At 20.4% G+C, this 24207-nt stretch overlaps 2 protein-coding genes across 2 annotated transcripts, besides 2 other annotated features; one reads left to right on the top strand and one right to left on the bottom strand.

Moving 5' to 3' along the window:
• Nucleotides 1-961: 961 nt before the first annotated feature.
• PRELSG_1467800 (Plasmodium exported protein, unknown function) lies at nucleotides 962-1623 on the top strand (the record flags this gene model as incomplete). Its single annotated transcript, XM_028679783.1, has 2 exons — nucleotides 962-997; nucleotides 1078-1623. The coding sequence occupies 2 exons, from the start codon at nucleotides 962-964 to the stop codon at nucleotides 1621-1623; spliced, it is 582 nt and encodes a 193-aa protein (XP_028535461.1).
• Nucleotides 1624-4484: 2861 nt separating this feature from the next.
• Nucleotides 4485-8292: a repeat region.
• A 527-nt stretch (nucleotides 8293-8819) lies between these two features.
• Nucleotides 8820-10279: a repeat region.
• Nucleotides 10280-13658: 3379 nt separating this feature from the next.
• PRELSG_1467700 (Plasmodium exported protein, unknown function) lies at nucleotides 13659-14288 on the bottom strand (the record flags this gene model as incomplete). Its single annotated transcript, XM_028679782.1, has 2 exons — nucleotides 13659-13976; nucleotides 14094-14288. 2 exons carry the CDS (start codon nucleotides 14286-14288, stop codon nucleotides 13659-13661), a joined length of 513 nt encoding a protein of 170 aa, XP_028535460.1.
• Nucleotides 14289-24207: the final 9919 nt, after the last annotated feature.

Here is a 24207-nt window from a genome sequence, read left to right as displayed (position 1 = left end):
TTATTTTACTCAAAAATTGTAAACCAAAAAAACATTTTGATTATAATTAAATAATTTAAATTTCTGTTAATAATAGAAATTAAATATACTTGAAAATTAGAGAAAGATGCTAAATGTAAAAAAAAGAAAAAAGTTTTCTAAAATAATACAATAAAAAAAAAAAAAATTAAGCAAGAATTTAATTCATTCAATACACGATTGATTTTCTTGTATAATATTTTTAAAGATTCAATCATCTTAATGTATTTAAATATTAAGTAATCTTATGCACTATTAAATATATTAAAGAAAAAAAATTAATTTAAAAATGCATCTATGCAATGCACTCTTCCAAAAGAAGTTTAATCATTTATGAAAAAATAAATATCTAAAAAAAATAAAAATAAAGGTCATTATTCTTCATATAAGTTATATACGTAAAAATAAAAAAAATATTTAAATAATTTTAGTTATTCTAACGTTCAAATATTTTTATAAAAATATATTTTAAAAAAAAATATTAACGCATGATACCAACTACTTAGCAAATTTATGTATTTATTTAATTCTATATATATATATATATATATATGTGCTTTTTTTTAAAATATTTTAATTTCAACTAATATTAAAGAAAATTATTTTAATGTAAATTTTTTTACAAAAAAATAACGCGTATCTATAATTTTATATATTATTTTTATTTAAACTACAAATATTAATATCTTCTTAAAAGAACTAAAATACAAAAAATTATTAGGAAAGTAAATTATAACAGTATTTCATAAAAGAATGGTAGCATTTTAAATAATAAGATAATAAATACGTTATTTTTCAAAAGTTTCAAAGATAAATTTCCAAAAAAATCCATAAGTCTTATTAAAGCAAGTTCAAAGATCTATTTTATCTATTCATTTAGAAATCTGAGTAAAATAATAAAAAAAAAAATTGTTATAATCTTATATTTTCTAGAACAGTCATAATGTTTCATTTTACTCTATTGCTTATCTTATTACAAGTAAAATAAGAATTTCATTTGAAATTTTTCTTAAATTAGAAATCTACTAAAAAATATTTTATGTTTAAAATTATCTTTAGTTTATATTTAACCAGAGTAATTACATAGCCTTAGAATCAAAATTCAGTAAATATCATGCAAAAGAACTAGCTGAAAATTCGCAAATGTATATGGAAAACGATGATATGTCAACTGATAATGCGTTTGAACAAATAATCCACGATCCATTTAAAGTTTGGGAAAATATTTGTTCAGAAGAGACATTAGTGAGATGTAAAGATCAAGTTGTAAGGTGGTATGAGTGGGCAGAAGTATGTATGATTTATAAAATAGATAATGCATGGGGACTTAATAAGTGGAAAACATGGTGTGACATATTAAATAACACTCTTTCAGAATATAATTTAGATGATTATTATGAATTCATGACCATAAAGTTCAAATTTCCTACAATGGAACATTTTCAGAAGTTTTTTTCCTATAAAAAAAACATATGGAATGATATTCAAAAACAAATAAAAAATCAATGGGAAGATTTTTTGAAAAATTCTATTATAGAATGGTCAAGTAACGTTAAACAATGTATCACAGAACCACCAAAGAATATTAAAATTCTCAGGAGATAAAAATAAAAAAAGAATCAAACAAGATACATAATGTAAAAATCGTTAAGATAAAAAAGGAGGTTGCAAATGTGATTAAAAAAATAAAATAAGGTAGAAAAAGGTTCTTATTTTATTAACATTCGTTAAAAAAGAATAAAAGAAAAGAATTATATATTAAAAGAAAAGTACAAAGGATAAAGGAAATGTGAGGATATAATAAAAAATAGAAAAGGAGAATATAAGCTCTTCGTAATTCTTATGATAATGATTTATTAATCGATTGTTCAATTACTTCGCTAGAGCAATGAACAAACAAATTAATAAAGGGAATGTATAATTGTCTCTAATAATTTTGGTCGTTGAAAAAATTATAATTATGCTACATATGGTTTACATAACCTAGAATTTATTTAGAGACATTTATTTACTTTAATAAAAAATTATTCTTATTTTTATTAAAAACATAAATAATCGATAAAACTATTGATTGTGTGTAAAATAACCTTTTACAATAAAAAAATAAAGTTAGATTTGTTAATAATCCTTTAAAATTATGTTAAAATTAAATATTAATAGAAAAAAAATCCTTTTTATTTTTCTTTTAAACGTCGAATTTAATATTTCATGATTTTAAAAATTAATTCGATTGATAAAATAAAATTCCCAAAATAATAAAATCCATTATTCGATAATTTATTAATTGGTCATTTTAATATTTTTACGGTATTTTAAACACTGAAATTAAAGAGAATATACAGAGAAATCTCAACTAATTTTACATATCATAAAACCACTCATCATAGATCATTATATAATTTTTATATAATTACCTATATAACATAATTTAAAAATAATTTATATCATAATTTTTTTCCATCTCGTTTTTCATTAGTTTTTATTAAAAACTAGTTTCCTAATTTTTAAACTAAAATTATTCAAACATAAAATCATAAAAAAATAAATACTAATCATTCATTTTTTTATATTTATTTCTTAAAAAATTAATATGCACACATTTTTACTATAATTATTTCATTACGCATGCTTTTTTTTGTAAACATATCTTTAGATATGCATCTTGTGAACATCTTGCATGAAGTAAAAAGTTTTATCCTAAATTCTTTAACTATGCTAAAAATTGAATATTTTTTTTTTTTTTTTTGAGCTTTTAGTACATGTAATGTATTTAGAATATATTTATATAAATTTTCGACTTAAATTTTTAAAAAGGTAACTTTTTTCTTTTATATATCAAAATATTATAATATTATAATATATTTTATCATCATGCTATAATATTATAAAAGCAGATAATTTTTTTTTTTTTTTAAAGAAATATATAGTAAGAAATAAAAAGAAAATTTACATAAATATACAAAGAAATTAAGTATATAAATTTATTAAAAGAATGAATCATAAAGTAAATGATAATAATTATTTAATATTATTATAAATAATACAGTACATCATATATATGTAATAAAATGTTTTTTAACTCTTAAAATAGAAAAACATTTATGATTATCTTTTCTCTTTTCATAAATTTATTAATATATGTTGTCATTATAATTATCGCAATTTTGTAATATCATGATATCTGATAATAAAAAAGAAAAAAATAAAGCTATATATATTTTACATGTAATTATTAAAAATAAATATCATTATTCAATAATTTAAAAAATAAGTAAAATTGTGATTTATTAATTGCCCGTTTAATGACTTTGCTAGAGTATTAAACAAACAAATTAATAAAGAGCATGTATAACTAAGTATACGTTTATATATATATATTCGTTTTTATTATATATATATATACTGTTTTCTTATGATGCATAATATTTAATTGAAGTTAAATTTTACTGCATCTTTTAATAAACCTATTAACCGCTATAAATGAGTTTTTATTTACAAAGAATTAATATCTTCTTTTAATTAAAAACATACAAACAATTTATAACAATTTATTAAGTTAAAATTTTATGATATCTAATGTTATTTCAAGATATGCATTGAATAATACATAAACATTTCTCTTATCTCTTAAGTTTTAATAAGTTAACATTTCTTTCTTTTTAATTTTTATTTACACTAAAAATTAAAACATATTATAACATAGCATAACATAACTTTCAAAAACTCCCAAAAAAAAAAATATATTAATTTTTTTTTTTTTTCTTTAATTACAAAGATGTATATATGTATAAATAAACAAACAAAAAAAAATAACTTTATTTTTTTTATAAGACTAGCGTCAGTGCATGGCTAACTTGTACGTATACAACTAGCAACTAGCTTAGCATGCTACAAAAGGTTAATAATGTCTTTTATTAACCAAATTGTAAATACATAGTTTTTTCTTTGTAAATATAGACTAAATTAGTAATATTGAAAATATTGTACATTTTTATGTTACATAAATGTAATATCATTAGCAGAACAATATAAAGATGTGAACTTTATGGTAATGATATCCGTGTTAGTTGTAAGAATGACACCTATTATAACAATGATGCATAAAATATCATGATAAAATATAAAGGACGAATATTATACAAATTACTCTGTTCATAGAAAGTATAAACTTGCTGTTTAATAATATTAGGCTTAACTATAAATATATGGATGAAGCACAATTCTTATATATGAAATTAAGAATTTTTATTAAAATAAATGAAAGTATATCATTATAAGTATAAATGAAATAAAAATTAATATCAATTTAAAAAACTTATAAAGCGAAATATGTCTCGATAAAGCTAAAATAAAGTTTACGCAAAATTATATTTCTCACATGGCATTATAATTTGTTCATTATAAAATATATATATATTTTTTTTTTTTTTTATTGAAAAAATAAAACAAAAATGTTTAGGATACACATGATTTATTAATTGGGTATTCAAGTACTTGGATAAAAGTAATGAATATCCAAGTTAATAAAGAGCAAGTTTTAGGACTTCTTTATAATACGAAATTAATTAAATCACTCTAAGAAAAATAAAAGTCTATAAAAATTAAATAAAAATAAAAGCGATTCACTTGCTATTCTTTTCTTTTTCAATGTCTCTCCATCATTCATTTTTTTTTTTAAAAAAAAAAATATGCAAAAAAAAAATTAAATAAGAAAAATAAAAAAGGCATAATATAATCATAACAGATATATGTTTTAAAAAAAAACAGTGATTATACACACTAAGTTGGTCAAGGTTCTAGTATCTTGACTTTTTACTATGTACTCTTAGAGAAGACATAATTATTTAAGATTTAAATACTTATTTGATATTATGAAATTAACTACGAACATATGTATAAGTTTTATTAAGACAAGCCTTAAATTGTATATTAATTAAGGCAATGAATTTATTCATTGACAAACTCTTCACCATCTAGACAAAGTAACTACGTTACTTTATTTCTTTGTTCTTTATCCCACTTTACAATATCTAAACCTTTTTGTATATCTTTATATATCTTTCCACTTTTTCCTTTAACTAATATTTCAGGTATAACATTACTTTTTCCATAAATATCAAAATGATTCTTAGGCTCTAATAAACTAGTAGGCATGGACTTCCTGTTATCCTTGTCAACAATCTGTATTAAGTTCTTTAGCTGATTCTCATATATTTCTCTGGTTTTATGACTTAGCAACTTAACTTTTTCTAAAAGAACCTGTATCTCTTTACCTCTATAATATATAGGTATAGCTTGTAAGACATTATCATTAACCTTTGTAACTCTATAAGGAAAAGACCAATAAGGTTCATGTTGATAATTTCCACTGTAGTGTTCTAATTGTTTTCTTTCATAATCGGACAGTTCACATGGAATGATATCTCCTACATTAATGTCTCTTCTTATAATTTTCATTTTCTCATCAATTTTATTTAAATCTTTATATATCTTTTTTCAACGATCTTTTAAATGAAGAATTCTTACTTCTGATGATATTTCAGGCATTATTCTAGAGAAACCTGGGCATATAAAATCAATTCCAAATATAGTAAAGTATGGAGTTTCGCCAATTGAACCATGAGGTGTATTATTATAAATTAATATAGAGTCTCGTACTATCTCTTCAAAAGATACATCATTTTTTGTATATAAAGTTTTAAGTATATAATCAAGACCTTTATGGGAACTTTCATTTATACCATTTCCTTGTGTATAATGAGCACTAGTGCAAAACAATTTTATTTTTAACTCATCAATAACATAATTTTGAAATTCCTGATTCATTTCTATAGAACCTCGATCTGTAAGTATACTTTTCGGACAATCAAAATAAGGAACCCAATTATTTTTTAACATCCTAATGGCGTCTAAAACAGTAGGAAGTTTATCTATTACATTAGTCACCATAAGACGTGAGAAATGATCAATTGCTATTTGTATATAATATTCTTTTTCTTTCCATTTTCTTGGTCCTACTGTATCTAATGAAAGCATATCAAATAGATTCGGTTTTGATAATGATTGATTTAAATTGTGTTTAAATTTTTTATTACACATTACTAGACAAACTAAGAAGTTTGTAACATATTCTTAAATATCTCTACTAAAATTAGGCCACCAGAAATGTTTTTAAACTTTCTTAAGTGTTTTATTAGCTCCACAATGTCCCGAAAATTTACTACTGTGAAACCAATACATTATGTGAAATCTATATTTCTCAGGTATATATAATCTTCTTGTCTTATAATGTACAGGAAATTCATCCTTCCATATCACATTTCTTGGTGTTTCTTTATTATCCATCTTAACAGCTTCAGCTACTTCTTGTACTGATGGTATGGTATATGAATCTTCATTTTCCTCAAATGGTTTATAACATTGCAATATCATGTAATTAGGACTTTTAATATCATCTTCTACAGACCTAGTGATCCAATAGGCTAAGCTATTTTTAACCATATCAATATGTTCAAATTCTAAATTAAATTCAGATAGCCTCAAATTCTATCGATATAGTTTCCCTGAGTTAATTGAATCTAATCATGTTAAACATTTACAGTCCGTTTTAACTAAAGTTTTAGGTCCTTTTATATAATAGTCAAAAGTTTCACATGCTACTACTATAGCAAATAATTCTTTTTCTATAGTGCTTCATCTCCTTTGTATATCATTCAACCTCCTAGAAGTAAAATGAATAAATTTATTAAATCCAGTCTTTTCATCAATTTGTACTAAACACATCACCTATATCATAGTCAGATGCATTTGTATAAATAATATAAGGCTTTCCAGGTTTAGGGGATGATAATGATATAATTTCAGCCATTTTTCTCTTAATATGTTCAAATATTTGAGAATATTCTTCAGTCCATACAAACTTTTTCTTTTTAGATGTCAAAGGGACTAATCTAGAAGTTTATTCAGAGAAATTTCTAATAGAATTTCTATAATAATTAACGGCTCCTAGTAAAGATCTTAATTGTTTCTTTGTTTTGGGACTCACAGCTTCCATAATAGTATTTATTCTATCTGGTGAAGGTCTTATCCCTTGATGATCGATTATTTGTCCTAAATAGGTTATAGAAGTTTTAAAAAATTCACATTTTTCTACATTTATTCCTAAATTATTTTCAATAAGTAATTCAATTACTTTCTTCCATATTCCAAAATGTTCAAAAATTGTTTTTGTTAATATGATGATGTCATCAATATATACAACTATTTATTTTTCTCGAATTAGTTCCATAAAAATATTCTCCACTATCTTTTGGAGTTGTGTTGGGCTAGTTTTCAAACCAAAAGGTAATACATTAAAAACGAATGTTCCATGTTGAGGTACTATAAATCCAGTATAAGGATTACTATCCTTATATAATGCTATATTCCAAAATCCATTTTTAAGATATATTTTTGAAAACTAATTAGCTCCATAAAATACTTGAAATATATGTTTCATATGTGATATTGTATACGCATCATCTACAATAAATTTATTTAGATAACGGTAGTCTATAGTAACTCTAAAGTCACCACCTTTTTTCTTAACTAATACAATTGGTGAAGCCTAATTTGTATAATCAACTTTAGTTATTACACCTAATTGTAGCATCTCATCAATTTTTTTATGTAACTCATCCAACATTTCTTTACTCAATGGTCTTAGTCTGAATCTCTTTGGTTTTCCTTTTACATCAATTGAGATTTTATATTTACTGGTAGTTCCTAAAATTTTGTTTCTCCATAATACTGACATAGACTCAAGTGTTTTGTGTAATTTGCCCTTATATTCCTTTGAAATTAAATCAGTCCCATCAACTAAACGTCGAATAACAACTTGGTCAGTATTTTTCATCTCTTCGATCTGTTCCAGTTTTACTCTCATAATATAATTAATAACATTTTTCTGCTCTGTGGTACAAAATCCTAAATTATATATAACATCATAGCTTATCAATATAAAAGATTTCTTTGATGATACTATTACAAATCTAACCTTTGCTTGTCCTTTGGCATATTTTACCTCTACTATGACTTCTTCGGACAATTTCATCTTTGATTTACCTGTTATTCCACTAACTTCAAAAGAACAGACATTAGGATAAAATTCTATTTCTAATTTTTTAGCCATTTTATTAGATATTGTATATGCATCATCTCCAAAATCAAGTAATGCTTCTACTATTTTCTCATTTATCTTAACAATTTGATTACTCTTTTTACAATGTGATTTACTAATTGGATATTCAAAGACTTGGATAAAAGTAATGAATATCCAAGTTAATAAAGAGCAAGTTTTGGGACTCCTTTATAATTTTGTGTTATAGATTTTATATCTATAATACAAAATTAATTAAATCACTTTAAGAAAATAAAAGCAATCCATTTTCTATCCTTTTCTTTTTCAATATTTCTCCATAAAAATTCATTCCCCAAAAAAAAAAAATAATAATAATAATAAAAAATAAAAAAAAAGAAGATATAATATAATCATAACCAAGATGTGTCAAAAAAAAAAATAGTAATGAGACACACTAAGTTGGTCAAGGTTCTAGTAACTTATTACATGTAGTATACTCCTAGATAAAGGAATAATATTTAAGTTATAAATAATTGTTTAGTACTATGAAATTAACTACGAACATATATATAAGTTTTATTAAGATAAGCCTCAAACTGTACATTAATTAAGAGCAATGAATTTATTCATTGACCACAATGCTCTATACGACTTTAATTACTTTGAACTTTATTAACAGACATTTCTTTCTCTTCTTTTTCTGAATCATACTCTTTGTTGTTCACCTCCTCTTCAGAATTTTCCAAACTCAACTTATTAATTTTATTCTTATTCATTGCGTAATTTATCTCTATGATATTTTTCTTTAGCTCTTTCTCTTTGTCTAGTACGTTCGGCTGATAACTTTTCTAAATATTTCTTAAAAATATCTATTTTCTTCAAATCAGTTTCATTTTTAAAAAGTTTGAAGATAAGATCATATCTTTTATCTATTATCATACCTTTTATTTCATTTTCTTTATCTCTTATAACTATATTTGGGTATACTGCTTTTAAATGTCCTATAATATGACAATTACCACATCTCTTCTTACGATGTTCACAATTCCTCTTTAAATGATCAGTTTCACCACAACAATAACATTTATTAGGCTTTCTATTTGAAATTTTTATATGTTCAGTCTCATGTCCACGTTTTAATGCAAATACACCAATGTCTTGGTTCATCCTTAATTTAGATTCAGGAACCTTTATATCCAATACAGAATATATAGCTTCTTTAAGAGTCATATTCTTAGGTATGTTTTGAGGTATTAACATTAAATAATTCTCAGGGGCACGTAATCTAAAACATTTCCACAAATAATTTGCGGAAAAACAATTTATCTCTTTGAAACATAAACAGATATTAGAATATATCATGCAGTTTTTGATAAATGAATCTATTGCATCTTTTATACTTAATTCTCGGTTAGACGTACAGAATTTTTTTAATTGAGCAACCAGAATGTCATTATCTTTAAATATATGTTGAGCTAGTTTAATCTTCAGCTCTAACATACTATTTACTTCAACATTGGTACTTAATTCATAAAATTTTTGTAAATAAGTTCTTGATAATAACGATTCCAATATCCTACATACCTGAATTTTAGATAACCCCAATATTTTTACTCTTTCTTCAAACTCTTCAAACCAAATAATGTAGTTCTCTAAATTCTCCTCATCAAGTTTTCCCATTCCTTCTACTAAATTAACTTTGGCAAAACCCTGATTTTAAGTTTCTTCAAAAACATAAGATCTGCTAAAACCTGTAATTTCCTCAAGTAACTCTAAACCAAACCTTTTAATATCTTCCATAGTTGAAGATAAAAAAAATAAAAAAATTTTCTTTTTCAAATAAAAAAAATTCTTCCTTGGAATTCGAATTCTTTGAACACCAATTGATTTATTAATTGGATATTCAAAGACCCGGATAAAAGTAATGAACATCCAAGTTAATAAAGAGCAAGTTTTAGAACTCCTTCATAATTTTGTATTATAGATTCTATATAATAAAAAATTAATTAAATCACTCTAAGAAAAATAAAAGTCTATAAAAATTAAATAAAAATAAAAGCAATTCACTTGCTATTCTTTTCTTTTTCAATGTCTCTCCATCATTCATTTTTTTTTTTAAAAAAAAAAAATATGCAAAAAAAATTAAATAAGAAAAATAAAAAAGGCATAATATAATCATAACCGATATATGTTTTAAAAAAAAACAGTGATTAGACACACTAAGTTGGTCAAGGTTCTAGTATCTTGACTTTTTACTATGTACTCTTAGAGAAGACATAATTATTTAAGATTTAAATATTTATTTAGTATTATGAAATTAACTACAAACATATATATAAGTTTTATTAAGACAAACCTTAAACTGTACATTAATTAAGGGCAATGAATTTATTCATTGACCAACACATAAAAAAGTTATAAAAACAAAAAAAAATGAATATTTTTTTTTTTAAGTTGGAAATCTTTTAGTGTAATATAATTATATAAACATAAAAAAAGAAAAGAAAATTATTATTTAGAACTGCAAGAAATAGTAGATATTAATAGAAAAATTAAGGATAAAAATAATTTATAGAATGAGATTCCATTTAATTTATTTTATATAATTTAATATTTTCCTTCTAAAATATATCAAAAAAAAGAGTTTTTTTTATTTTAATGATTATATTGAAAGCTCATGTTAATGATTATATGTGTTTATATATAAGAATAAAAATATATATATATATGTATATATGTATTGTATCATTTTCCTTTTCTGAAGATATTATTTTTTTTTAAGATTTATTGTAGTTTAAGTAGTACAATTATAAATTCTAAATCGGTAACATTTAGAAGTATTATTCCCCTATGTAATTTTGGATTTATTAATGCAATTTAATAAAATATTTTACTACTTCTATTGATGAAGAGACATACAGAATATCATGGACAAGACAAAATAAAATTTACATTTTATTTCTTTTAAAATAATTTGCAATTTTATCTTTTAAAAAAATATTAATTATAAGCCGATTTCGATAGAAGATTTTATTTGAGGAAACTTATTAAAGAATTAAAAAATAATATTATACAAAAGGTTAGGTATTCTTGTATATATACAATAGAAATATATTCTCCTATAAAAAAAAAAAAAAAAAGAAAATTATATAAAGAAATAATAATTTTATACTTTTTGATCATAACATGCAAGCATATAAATATACGTATATCTTAGATAAATACATCACATAGAAAAAATGCAGTAAAAAAAACACATTTTTTAGTTTTTATAAATAATTATAAAGTAAAATGATAAGTGAACATATTATAAATATAAATAAAGCTGAGTGGAAACTATATTTTTATAAAACTTCAATTAAAATAAAGTATTTTTTAGGTTATAGACAAGGAACATTAAATTATTCTAATTTTTTCACAAGTTATTTCTTTTACTTTTATTGTTTTTAGCTACATATTACCAGAATATTTTTTTATACGCTATGTTACAAAACTAAAGATATATTTCATTATAATATTAAATATATATTCGTTTTTTATTCTTTAATACAACCTACTCATTTTTTTTTTTTTCCCCTTTATACTTTTTATATTTTTTTTTCATAGAATATATATATTCATTTACTTATTTACAAATAAGTAATATTTATAATAAATAAAAACTAAGTATAATTAAAAGTATTTCAAATTTTACATTTTATGAACTGTTTACATTTAAAATAAAAATATATAACATAATATGCATTACTTCAGAGTGCATTGTTCTATTAGAGATATATTTTATAATTAAACTATTTTATGCAATTTTTCCTTATAAGTATTTACTTTTTTTTTTTTTTCTATCATCTATAAAGTCATTTGTATTCATTTTTTCTTAAATTTTTATTATTTTAATGTGAAAAATAACAAAACTCTAATAATAAAAGTTTATTAAGAATACATAAAATATAAAAAATTAAAAAATTTTTTTTTTTTTTTAATGTAAAAGAAATACTAGAAAAAAACATATAGAAATTTATTACTATAATTTAAGTTTTAAACTCGAAATTAAGATCACATAATATTATTCCTTTACTATTATCGATAATGAATTATTCACAAAAGTAGTATATTTTTCCAAACAATATTTTCTATTTTCCGTCGCAGAAATGATTTTATTTTTATACTTATTACAAAAATAAAATAGAAATTATGTAATATTCATTTCTACTTCAAAAAAATATATATAATAATTTTTTTTAAAAAATATTTTTAAAAAAGTTTACCTTCAAAATTTAAAAGTAAAATATTTTTGTTTTCTTTTCTTTAATTAAAAAGAAATATAAAATTATTTCAATATTCAATAAAACCGTACTTACGAATGTATTAAATATAGCATTTGAATTAAATTTATTACGGATACATTTCTCGAAATGATATATAACACTTTTTCCTTTTTTTTTTATAAACAATTAAAAAATTTTTATTACATTTTTTTTTTATATATAATGAAAGAATATAAAAATAATTTTTAATACAATAAAATAATATATAAATTATCTAAAAAAAAAAAATTATTTAAAAATATAAATTTAGTAAAAAAAAAAATTAAATTAGTAATAATAATATGCATGTAATTATGTTTATTGTATATTTTATCTCATATAACCTTTTTTTTCTCCTTTCTTTTTTGAAATATAATAATAAAAATTTTAGTTTACACTTTAATTATATGAAATTTATATTATAAATATGTTCAATGGAAAATGGAAAATCAATATTATATGATATTATTATTTTTTTAATATACTTGCAAAATCCATTCACATAGATGAAATAAAAAACAGATATTGTGAGCATAAATCTAGAGCTAACTGCCATATTAAAACGATTTTATATAATATTATTTCATTCCAAATTATAAATTCATTCATACATTTAATGTAGATGAATCATATCATATACAGCTTTAGAAAAGTTACAAAATATAAATAAATATAATCTTAAGTAAAAAAAATAATTATATATTTACGCAGAACAAATATAATATAATACTTTATGTGAGGGAATATTAAATAACATATCATTTTTTTTGTATATATTATGTTTAACATAGTTAAATTTGACAAATAAATCATTTGAAAAAATTACCTTTTTTCAATATGAATTAACCAAAAATCAAGACACAAAACTAAACAGAATAAGAATAAAAAAAAATTAAACATAAAATGTTAATGATGCTTTTAAGGAAAACTATGTACTGAAACATTTAATAAACGAAAATTCCATTTCTTGGAAAAGTATTAATGATGATTCTATTATAATGCATATATGTCACTTTAAGTAATAAAATTAGAAATTTCTTTCAGAATATTTTTTTTTTGATATTAACAAAAAAAAACTAAAAAACCAAAAATTTACACTAAATAAGAATATAGTATACAAAATAAAATTTGCATATATATAAGGAATTAAATAAAATATCATATTTTAAAAACATGTGTTTATCTTACTCTTCTTTCACTTCCACCAATTGTATTTTTTATTCTTCTACTTCTTCATTTTCTTCTGACTCACCTACAGTACTAATCATTTTTTCCTTTTTTTTTTTCCTCCTAGCTGTTTGCTCTTCTCTTCTTTTTATTCTATCCTTTATTCTATGCTCTTTCTCCTGTTTCTCTCTCATTTGTTCTTTTAATCTTCTCACTTCTCTTCTCATTTCTTCTCTTTCTCTTACCTTTTGTGCTCTTTCTTCCTTTTCCTTTATGCTACTTTCTAAAAAAATTTCTTCTGTTGTATCTTTAGTTATAATTTGTGCATCACTTTGTGGGAAACCTTCAGTATCTTCCGTCTGATCATTCTGTAATAAGAATAATAAATTAAGGAAAAATATATTTTTTTTTTATTAATAATATTTTAAATAAATAATTAAAAAAGGAGTAAACATATGTATTATCAATTTTTAATTTTATCTTACAGTATAAAAAATCTTAAAAATCCACATATAAAAAATAAGTACTAATATAAAAGCAAATAAAAATCCTTCATTATTTTCAGGTTCAACTGGTATTATAGATTCCAAAAATGAGATAAGGCAACTATAATATGGAGAACTTTCAAAATTTTCACAAAGTTGTAAATCATGTTGTGATTTTTTAGTACTTGAATCCATATTAAGTTGCAATGTGTTTAAAATATAAAAAAAATAAAATTTATTAATCTACTCTTAATTTACCTTATAATTTATAATTCTTATTTTTATACCATGTTAACATATTCAATTAAAAAAATATAAAAAAATTATTAATATTATAAATTTTTAAGGAATAATAAGATATAAAAAAATATGAAAGAAAAGAAATTCCCATTTGTTTCATCTAAATTTCGCTTAACAACTTATTAAAAATTGTGTGTATAAACATAATAACAATTAAATTTATCATTAAAGTTATAAAAATTCAAAATTAAATATTAAGTATAGAATATGTTGTTAGTCATAACAAAATCCTTTAAAGAAGTTTCATGTATGCCTAAAAAAATTTTAACATGTTTCTATAATTTTCTAATAAAATATTTCACACTATATAATAATTAATTACAAAAAAAAATTATCAATACTTAAAAATATTTTAAGTTATTTTAAAAATAAGAATTTTTTATGTGTAAATTATTTAATGAAAAAATTAAAATAATAGGCATTTAAATTATTGCTAAATTTATATTATTTTGCATGTGTATATATATTTGATAAATATTAATGTTGCTCATTGTACACCTAAAAATATATAAAATTTAAATAAAAAAAAGTAAAAATGATAGTGATGTTAACAATAAACTTAATGGTCACATTATTGTTATTAAAATTAAAATAGCATAATATAAATTTAAATTATGAAAAAAAAAATTCAAAGATTTTGATTGTGTATTTGATTAATAAAGAATATTATTAGCCTTTCATGAAGTATTATTTAGTAACTTTACGGAAAATAGCGAGTTAGCCATGCACATTCGCTAGTTAAAAAAAAAAAAAGTTATGACTTTTTTTTATTTCTTTTCTGATTTATTTTTTTTTTTGTTAAATATATTTTTTATTTATTTTTTTTCAGTGGTTGCTGACTTAATATATTGAATTGTTTTGGGGGAAGTGTGTAAAAATTTAAGTTGAATTAAATTTTTAACGATAGAAAATTTGAATTTGAAGTTTTAAAAGAGAAAAAAAAAAAGGAATTTTGTTTTTATTAGTACTTAATTTATATACACTTCTGAAATATTGTTAATAACTATAATTAAAATTTTTTTTGTTTTAAAAGATTATTTTACATATAATCTATATTCTAATGAGGATTTAAATTTTTAATAAAAGTAGGGATGATTTTTATTATAGTAAATAAATGCCTCTAAAATAATAATTGCTCAGTTATGTAAAATATATGTGTAAATTTTATGTATAGTAGCATTCATATTTTTTTATAATAATTAAAATAAATAGAGACATTTCTATATACTCTTTATTAATTTGTTTGTTCAATATTCTAGAGAAGTCATTGGGTGGGTAACAAATAAGTCAAATGGAGACAACGGAAAGAAACGAAGTCGTCTCAAGTAGAACCCAATTGGATTAGCAATCCAAAATAATGAATAGGAAATAACGAATCTTGGATTAAATGTATTTATTGATATAATATTACTATACGAAAATTATGTGTTCAAGGTGAAGAATAACAACGAAATTACTAAAGTTAATATACCTGAAGGAACACCACAATTTAATGAGAAATCATTAAGAGGTTATTTAAATAGTTTATAGATTTTGAAAATGAAATAAAAATGTAGGAACCATCCAGAAAAGAAACACTCATTATACTTGAACATATTTTATTCCTTACGTAAAGAGAAGACTCATCCAATTTTTCAACTAATGAGGACATAATAAACAAGTTATAGTTACAAATTGTCTTGGAAAGATCTCTGTTTATCAATAAAGAGGAAAAATATGAACTAATGATGCAAGTAGTTAATGTAAAGGAAAAGACTAGTGTATTTTAATTTACAAATTACTTCATTAATGATTGTATGATATATGCTAAGAGTTGTCTATACATGAGAGATTCTAATGGCCCAACATTTATAGACAGACCTTTGGAGAAAGATCAGGAAGCATATTTCTATTAGTTTTAGAAACATAATTCACGTAAATATGACAACGAATGAGACTTTTAAGGATGATATGGAAAGTATAAGAGAAATAGAAAAAAAAATAGAGTGAATATATATCAGTAGAAGTAGATATTTACAACATGGGTAGAAAGTATAATGAGTAAATGGAAGTTGATAGAAATAGAGCATTTAATAAACGCTATTGTTGTGAAGAGAGATACCATTTAAAGAAATAGTGTATATATCGCAAGAAAAAATGTAACAATTGTATCATGATAGGTCACCTAGCATATGTGTAGAAATAAAATGTTCAGAAAAAAATAAGATGACATTAATTTAAAGATGTTCAAGAATAAGACTGATTTAAAAAGGGCAGAAATAATAAAAAAATACTCGGATAGAAAGAAGGAAAGAAAGAAAGTAATAAAGATCATGTTAAGAAGAGAAACAAAATTAATAAAGTATATAAAAGGGAAGATTCATAAAAAGTTCAAAATTAATGAAGATTAAGGAAAATATAATGAAAGTGTATTATATATTAATAAAATAGAAGATGCCGAGAGTACTAAAATATTTCATACAAATGATTTATTAATTGACTTTATAATGACTCTGCTATAGTATTAAACAAACAAATTAATAAAGAACATGTAGAAATGTCTCTACTGATTTTATTTATTGTAAAAATATATTTATGGTACTAATACATAAATCTTATAAACAGAACTCATGTAATTGAGCAATTATTTTTTTAGAGGTATTTATTTACTTAAATAAATATATCTTTACTTTTATTAAAAATTTAGATCCTCATTAAAATTATTATGTGAAAATAATTTAAATATAACAAAAATAAATTTAAATTATAGTTATTAGCAATTTTTTAAAAACGTGTAAAAATTAAGCATTAATAAAAACAAAATTTACTTTGTTTTTTTTTTAAAAGAAGAATACAATTTTATAGTATTAAAATTTAATTTTTATATAAATATTTATCATTAATTATCTCTGTTTCCCTTATAGGCAATCAACTATTATTTTATAAAAATTTAATATCTTTTATTAACCAGTCCTACTTATTCTCTAGTTAAAAAAAAGTTATGACTTTTTTTTATTTCTTTTCTGATTTATTTTTTTTTTTGTTAAATATATTTTTTATTTATTTTTTTTCAGTGGTTGCTGACTTAATATATTGAATTGTTTTGGGGGAAGTGTGTAAAAATTTAAGTTGAATTAAATTTTTAACGATAGAAAATTTGAATTTGAAGTTTTAAAAGAGAAAAAAAAAAAGGAATTTTGTTTTTATTAGTACTTAATTTATACGCACTTCTGAAATATTGTTAATAACTATAATTAAAATTTTTTTTATTTTAAAAGATTATTTTATATATAATCGACAGTTTTGATGAAAGATTTATATTTTTAATAAAAATAGGGATCATTTTTATTAAAGTAAATAAATACCTCCAAAATATTAAATGCTTATTTATGCATATTAAATGTATAAGCTTTACATATTTTTAGTATCAATATAACTTTACAACAATTAAAATTAGTATAGACATTTGCGTATGCTCCTTATTAATTTGTTCATTACTCTAGAAAAGTTATTGAACAACCAATTAATAAATAATTTTTCTAATTTCTAAAAGTTCACATTAGCTACTTTGAAACGTAGAATAGTTGCAATGAATTAATTTTGATGTCAGTATAATCTGTAATAAATTTAATTTTATTTTAAATTGCTTAATAAAATATTACATAAATAAAAGGTCGCTTAAGTATAACAATAACGATGAGAAATATAATTTAAATTGTACATACTGCATGTATTTATATATGAATTAAAGCAATATAACTTTCATAACAAAAAGAAATAATATAAGTAAAAAAAAAAAATAATAGATATTGTAGAGGTTATAATAATGTAATTTGTGATAATTATAAAAAAAGAATATAGAATAAGAAATAGATTAAATAATTAAATTGTCAAATAAAATTCAGCAATAATGCTTTTACTGTATTCATTTGCTTTTATTATGTTAAAAAATGTACAAAAATAGTAAGAAACAATAAAACAGCATCGATAAAAAAAAAAAAAAAATATACTAATTTTAACAAAAATTGTAAATTAGCTAAAATTATTTATTATAATTATAGAAATTATCATTTAAATTATTACTCATCACTTATAACAAAATGTTTGTGGTAAAAGGAGTCATGGCTAATAAGAACAACATATATAAAAGTTTAATTTTTGATATACATTTTTTCTTATATACTTTTATATTAAGACATTTATTTGGCATGACAAAAAAGGGTAAAAATAAGTTAGAGCTTCACTATAGAGTGAAATTTTGTGTATACATTATGTGAAATAGAAAACAAAAAAATTATACATTTCTAAGATATGTAAAAAATAGAAAGATATATATATGCTATGAAAATATTTGATGTTTTATTTAGATTAATATATAGTTAAATATCTCTTAAAATGAAGAATAAAGGCATATAATGATTCTGAATATGCAATAATTGTATTAGCTCTTACAAAGTATGTTAAAAAAATTATATTTATTTCATACATACATAAATTCAACTTTAAAAAAAGAAATTGTACATTGACTCAAATAAATTAAAAATAAAATATTTTTTTTAAAAATGTAATTACTTTTATAAATAAGGTTCAGTATTAATTTTCATACACCGTACTTAATAAATTAAAATTATCAAAAAGCAAATATTTTTAAAGAATGTAAAACCATGTATTCATACAAAATTAAATGGGATTTAATAAAAAAATATAAGATTTTATTTTTTTATTTTTATATTATTCATAATAAAAGCAGTTACATAATGAAATTTTTTTATTCAGACAGTATAAGTGATATTCATAGATTTTTTAAAAATACTAACAAATGAAAATTAGTGTAGAATATTTCCAATAATCAAAAATAGAAATTAAAGAATTATGAACGGAGATATTTATGTTTCAGAAATATATTTAACATAATCTATGGTATTTATGTATCATATGTGAATGTTTGTGAATAAAAGCTATTTAATTTTTTATTATTTTAACAATTCTTTAATTCATTACTTCTTATGTAGTATTATATATAATTAATAAATATATTTCAGCTATATGTTGAATTTATTTTAAAAGCAATAAAGTAAAAAAAATTGTAGGAAATATATCAGTAAGAATCACTGTGGCATACATATTTAAACTTGGATAAAATCTCTAAGAAAGGAATGGGAAATTTAGAAAATAATAATTCTTTCTTAATTTTTTAGATAATGATATATAAGTGTCTGTAGCAATGTTTAATTTATTAGCATAAATTATTTCAGAAGATCTATGATAAATAAAAGACATAAAAACCATCTATTCATTATGAATTATAATAATTATTTATATGAAAGTTATAAAATATAAACTAAAATTAACACAAGTGAGAATATTAGGACACCTCAAAAATGTAATATTTTATATTTTTCTTATTCCTTATTTGTTATGGGGAATTTAAGTTTATAAATAACACATATTGATATATTTAATAATCTCCAAATTTTGCCTGAATATATGTATATTTATGTAGGTTTATTTATAATTGAAATCAATCTTCGTCAATATATTATATACTATGATTGTAATAGGATTTTCCAAATATTAACCTAAATATAGAAAATAATAGTAATTGAGACTTTATATGATTCTTCCAATTACATTTATTTCCCTATTATATATATCTTCACTCACTTATGCATATAGAAAAAGATATTAAATTGTTTTTATAAAAGAATATTAACTTTATTCATTTTTTTTTTTTTTTTTTTTTTGAATAATTAAGAGATCCTTTCTTTAAATTAAGTAAAAATTAAAACATCTTTTTTAAAGAGTTGCACAATGAAGAATAACTATAATAGATTAGAAAAAATAGAAAAACATATCCTAATAAAATCTTTACAAAGATATTCATATAATTATTTTTATTTCTAATTATTCTATATATATTGCAAGGTAAATGTTAAAGTTTAATTAATAACTTGAAGAAAAAAATAAAAAAAGATATTAGATAAAGTGAAACAAAATATAAATCCTATAAATAAATTACTAATGAGGATAACATAAATATTTTATGTATTATTATGCATATAGTATGCTAACTGCGAATATAAATATTTTTAATGCTTTACTAGGCTCATGAAAAATATTTTAAAAATAGAGTTTATTTTCCTTTTTTCATATAATTACAAATCAGAACACAATACTTAATAATTTAAAAAGTTAATATATGCACAAGAATAATAATTATAAATGTGATTCTTCTAAAGCTATTAGTAAATAAAAAAATAAAAAATTCTTGTTAAAGTGGTATGGCTACAAGGGAAATAAATTATAACAGTGATCTTCCTAAGGGTAAACGTGAATCACTAAAAAGAATTATCAATTACACTGCATTAATTACATATATTGGGAATTATGATTTTAGTAAAAAAGGAATACATAAATATCTAAAGCATCTTTTAAATTTTATTTAATTCTTAAAGTTAAAATTAAAAATTTTGAAAATTCCTAATATAATATTAAATTATATAAACATTTTTACTTGCAGTCACTATCTTTATTTTCTATAGATAAATCATTATACAATAGTTAAAGCTGTTTTTTTTTAAGTGTCTTGAATCCATGAAAAACCTACTAATTAGATGCTTTAAATCATATTATAAAAATGGGTTTATATCAATGTGAACCATAATTAATATTCATTAAGATTTTATAACTTATATTATTGATAAAACTAAAAAATACTTTTATTATTATTCAAAATAATTTTCAAAATGTTTGCATTATTTCTATCAGATAAATGTTATAAGAAAATTTTTTATATTTCCTCTATTAAGAAAATGTGAAAGATGGTTATTTCTCAGGATTAAATCTCAAGGAATATAATAGTATTTCTATTATAGAATCACTGTATTTATCTCTTATAAAAAGGAATAAAATTTTATGATATGCCACTGCAAACATTCTTAAAAGTTTAATTTGGGTCTCAATGGAAAAAATAAAAGTAGTATATCTTTATGCAAAATAACAAAAGACAAGCAAAATTATAATATTTATATTCTCTATACAAAAACCATTTCTATTTAATAAAATATATAATTTTCAGATTTATTTAAGTATCACTATGAACACAATTGTTAATTAAAGGATTATTAACCCTTTTCTATATTTTTAAGATGCCATTAAAAAGTATAACAACAAATTTCTAAATGATTAATATTTATTTATACTTAAAACTAAGCATTTAGGTTTCAATAAAAGTAAGATATTATTTATTTCTAAATTTATTTTATGTTGGAAAATAATTTTTTGAGAAATTTTTTTTTCTGTGGCATTTTTTAGTTTGTAATTAATGAATTTAGTAACAAATTTTTTTTTTATACAGATAAAAATAAAAGTATTAGACTATAATATTTTTTTTTATTATATATTTTATTGAACTTTTTTTTAAATTATTCTCAATTCTGTTTATTAAAGCTTAAATAGGCTACTTAATAATTAAATTTAATTTCTGAATTCATTATAAAATTATAAAATACATAATATAATGAAACCTTTAAAGTGTTAAAAAATTAAATTTATCTAATAACATATAATATAGTTTTCATCAAAAAAAAAAAATAAATAGAAAGTCTTGAAATATGTATATTTTTATAAATGGAAATTCCAAAAAATAAATTGGAATAAATTAATTAAATATTAGAAACAATTATTCATTGATTATCTTTAAAAATATATAAATTATATCTGTATTTTGAAGCCACGTACAGAAAAAAGAAGAAATTAACTTGATCTGTTTTGCATTTCACGAAGATATAACTAATTTAAAAGAAAAAAGTAGATAGAAATTATAACAGATATGCTTCTATAAGAATTATTCTAATAAAATACTTGTGAAACTTACACGGACTCTAATGAAAGTGCTAAGTGTATTTGTAGATATACGAAAAAGAAATAATTTTTTACTACTTTAGAAATATTTCTTTTTTTTACAAAAAATTTTGTATTTTTTGAGTCAATCAGGGAGTTTTATATTTTTTCAATCGTTGAGAACATTTAATAATTTTTTGAATAATATTAACTGGATTATATAAATTTTTTCTTAATAATTAAGAATTCATTATTTTTATTAACTAAGGTATTTTATAAAGAATTTTTTATTTTACTTCAATTTTAGTTTTCCTTTTTATTTATATTATTGTTCTTATAGTAAAAATATACCTTGTGGAGATTTATTATAACTATATAATATATTCACAATTTTTACTATGTTCTTAATGGCATTCACATGTGGTAATAGTTTTTTAGATGCTTAAATAATATAATTTTTATAACAGTGATCAATAAATAGTATTGACCTTTTTAAACTTTTAATAGGATGAAATAGAATATAGATAAAAGTTATTTACACGAAGTATTTTAAAAAATTAATATACTAAATTACGTACATTAAAAATATATATATATATATATATGTATGATAAATGCTTTCACTTAAAATTTCCTTAAAAAGCACATATAGTGAAAGTCTTTACATTAAAAAAAAAAAGAATAATATTTCTTTTTACGATATTTTTTGTATTATTGACATATTTTTAATTTTTTTGTTTATAAATTAATTTTTTTTTTTTTTTTTTTTATGATACACAACTGTATAAATAGAATGATAATTTTTTATAGGAGAGTATTTTTAAAAAAAAATACGTAAGAAATATTTATTAAAATATATTATCTAGTCTCCATAAATTAATTAGAATATCAAGAATAAACAATAAATTGAGCCAATATATTTTATTTAAAATATTGTAAATTTAATATGAAGTTACTTATTTCATGTAGTATGGCATAAATAAGAATTATATATTTTTTTATAAGTAATTTTGCATTAAGTAAAATAACTACAGACTATTTTACGTGCTCTTTAATAATATACTTTTCCAGTGCTCCATAAAACTCTTAGAGCAAACAATTAATAAATTAGGCATATACTAAAATAATAAAAAAAAATTAGAAAAAGATGAATTATTACAAAAAATTCTTGAGTATGAAATCCTATCCTTTAATTTTTAAAAATTAATTAGGTATAATTTATGTGAATTCATATATTATATTGTATTTTAATATATCTATATCTAAATTGATAAAAAAACAAATTTTCTTTTGAATAAATAAATATATATACGCAATTTCCTTCCAAGTAGATGTTTAATTTTTTTTAATAATTTGGATAGATAGAGATTATTTTTGATAATAATAAAAAAAATTTTATATGAAAATCAATATTATTCGCAGACTTAATAAAAAAGTCATCGATATTTTTAATAGAAGTCAATTCCTTTTTCTTCATATGCTTTTTAATTATTATAACACATATTTTTTGGAGTTTAATGAGGAAAATATATAGATTATCATTTTCTATAATTGAACAAAAAAGGATATTTTTTTTGTTATGCACCTTATAAAAATCAAATACTTATTTTTATTTTTTAGTAAAACATAATATTTTTTTCCTTAATTAACTAGATAGTCATAATTGTAAGTAAAGCTGAATAAAATCAGAAAGTGGTAAAAGATAAAAAAAATTTCTATTTTTTGTTTTTTTTTCTAATTTTCAAAATTTCATTGAACATTTGGAAGATACAATATAATATAATAAATGAAAGGTTTTTAATATAAAAATAACAAAGGATTATATACTGAATAAATAGAATGTAAGTTAAATTAATTAAAAAAATTAAAAAATTTAATTTTTTAAAACTTAAAAATTTAAGAATACTACAAGTATATATAAAAAAAAAAATTTTAACGCATTTAAAATGAATACAAAAATGAAAAAAAAAATAAGTATAATAATGAATACTTT

Source organism: Plasmodium relictum (assembly GCF_900005765.1).
Source record: "Plasmodium relictum strain SGS1 genome assembly, chromosome: 14".
Taxonomy (NCBI): Eukaryota; Apicomplexa; class Aconoidasida; order Haemosporida; family Plasmodiidae; genus Plasmodium; species Plasmodium relictum.
This window is presented reverse-complemented; position numbering and strand designations above follow the sequence as displayed.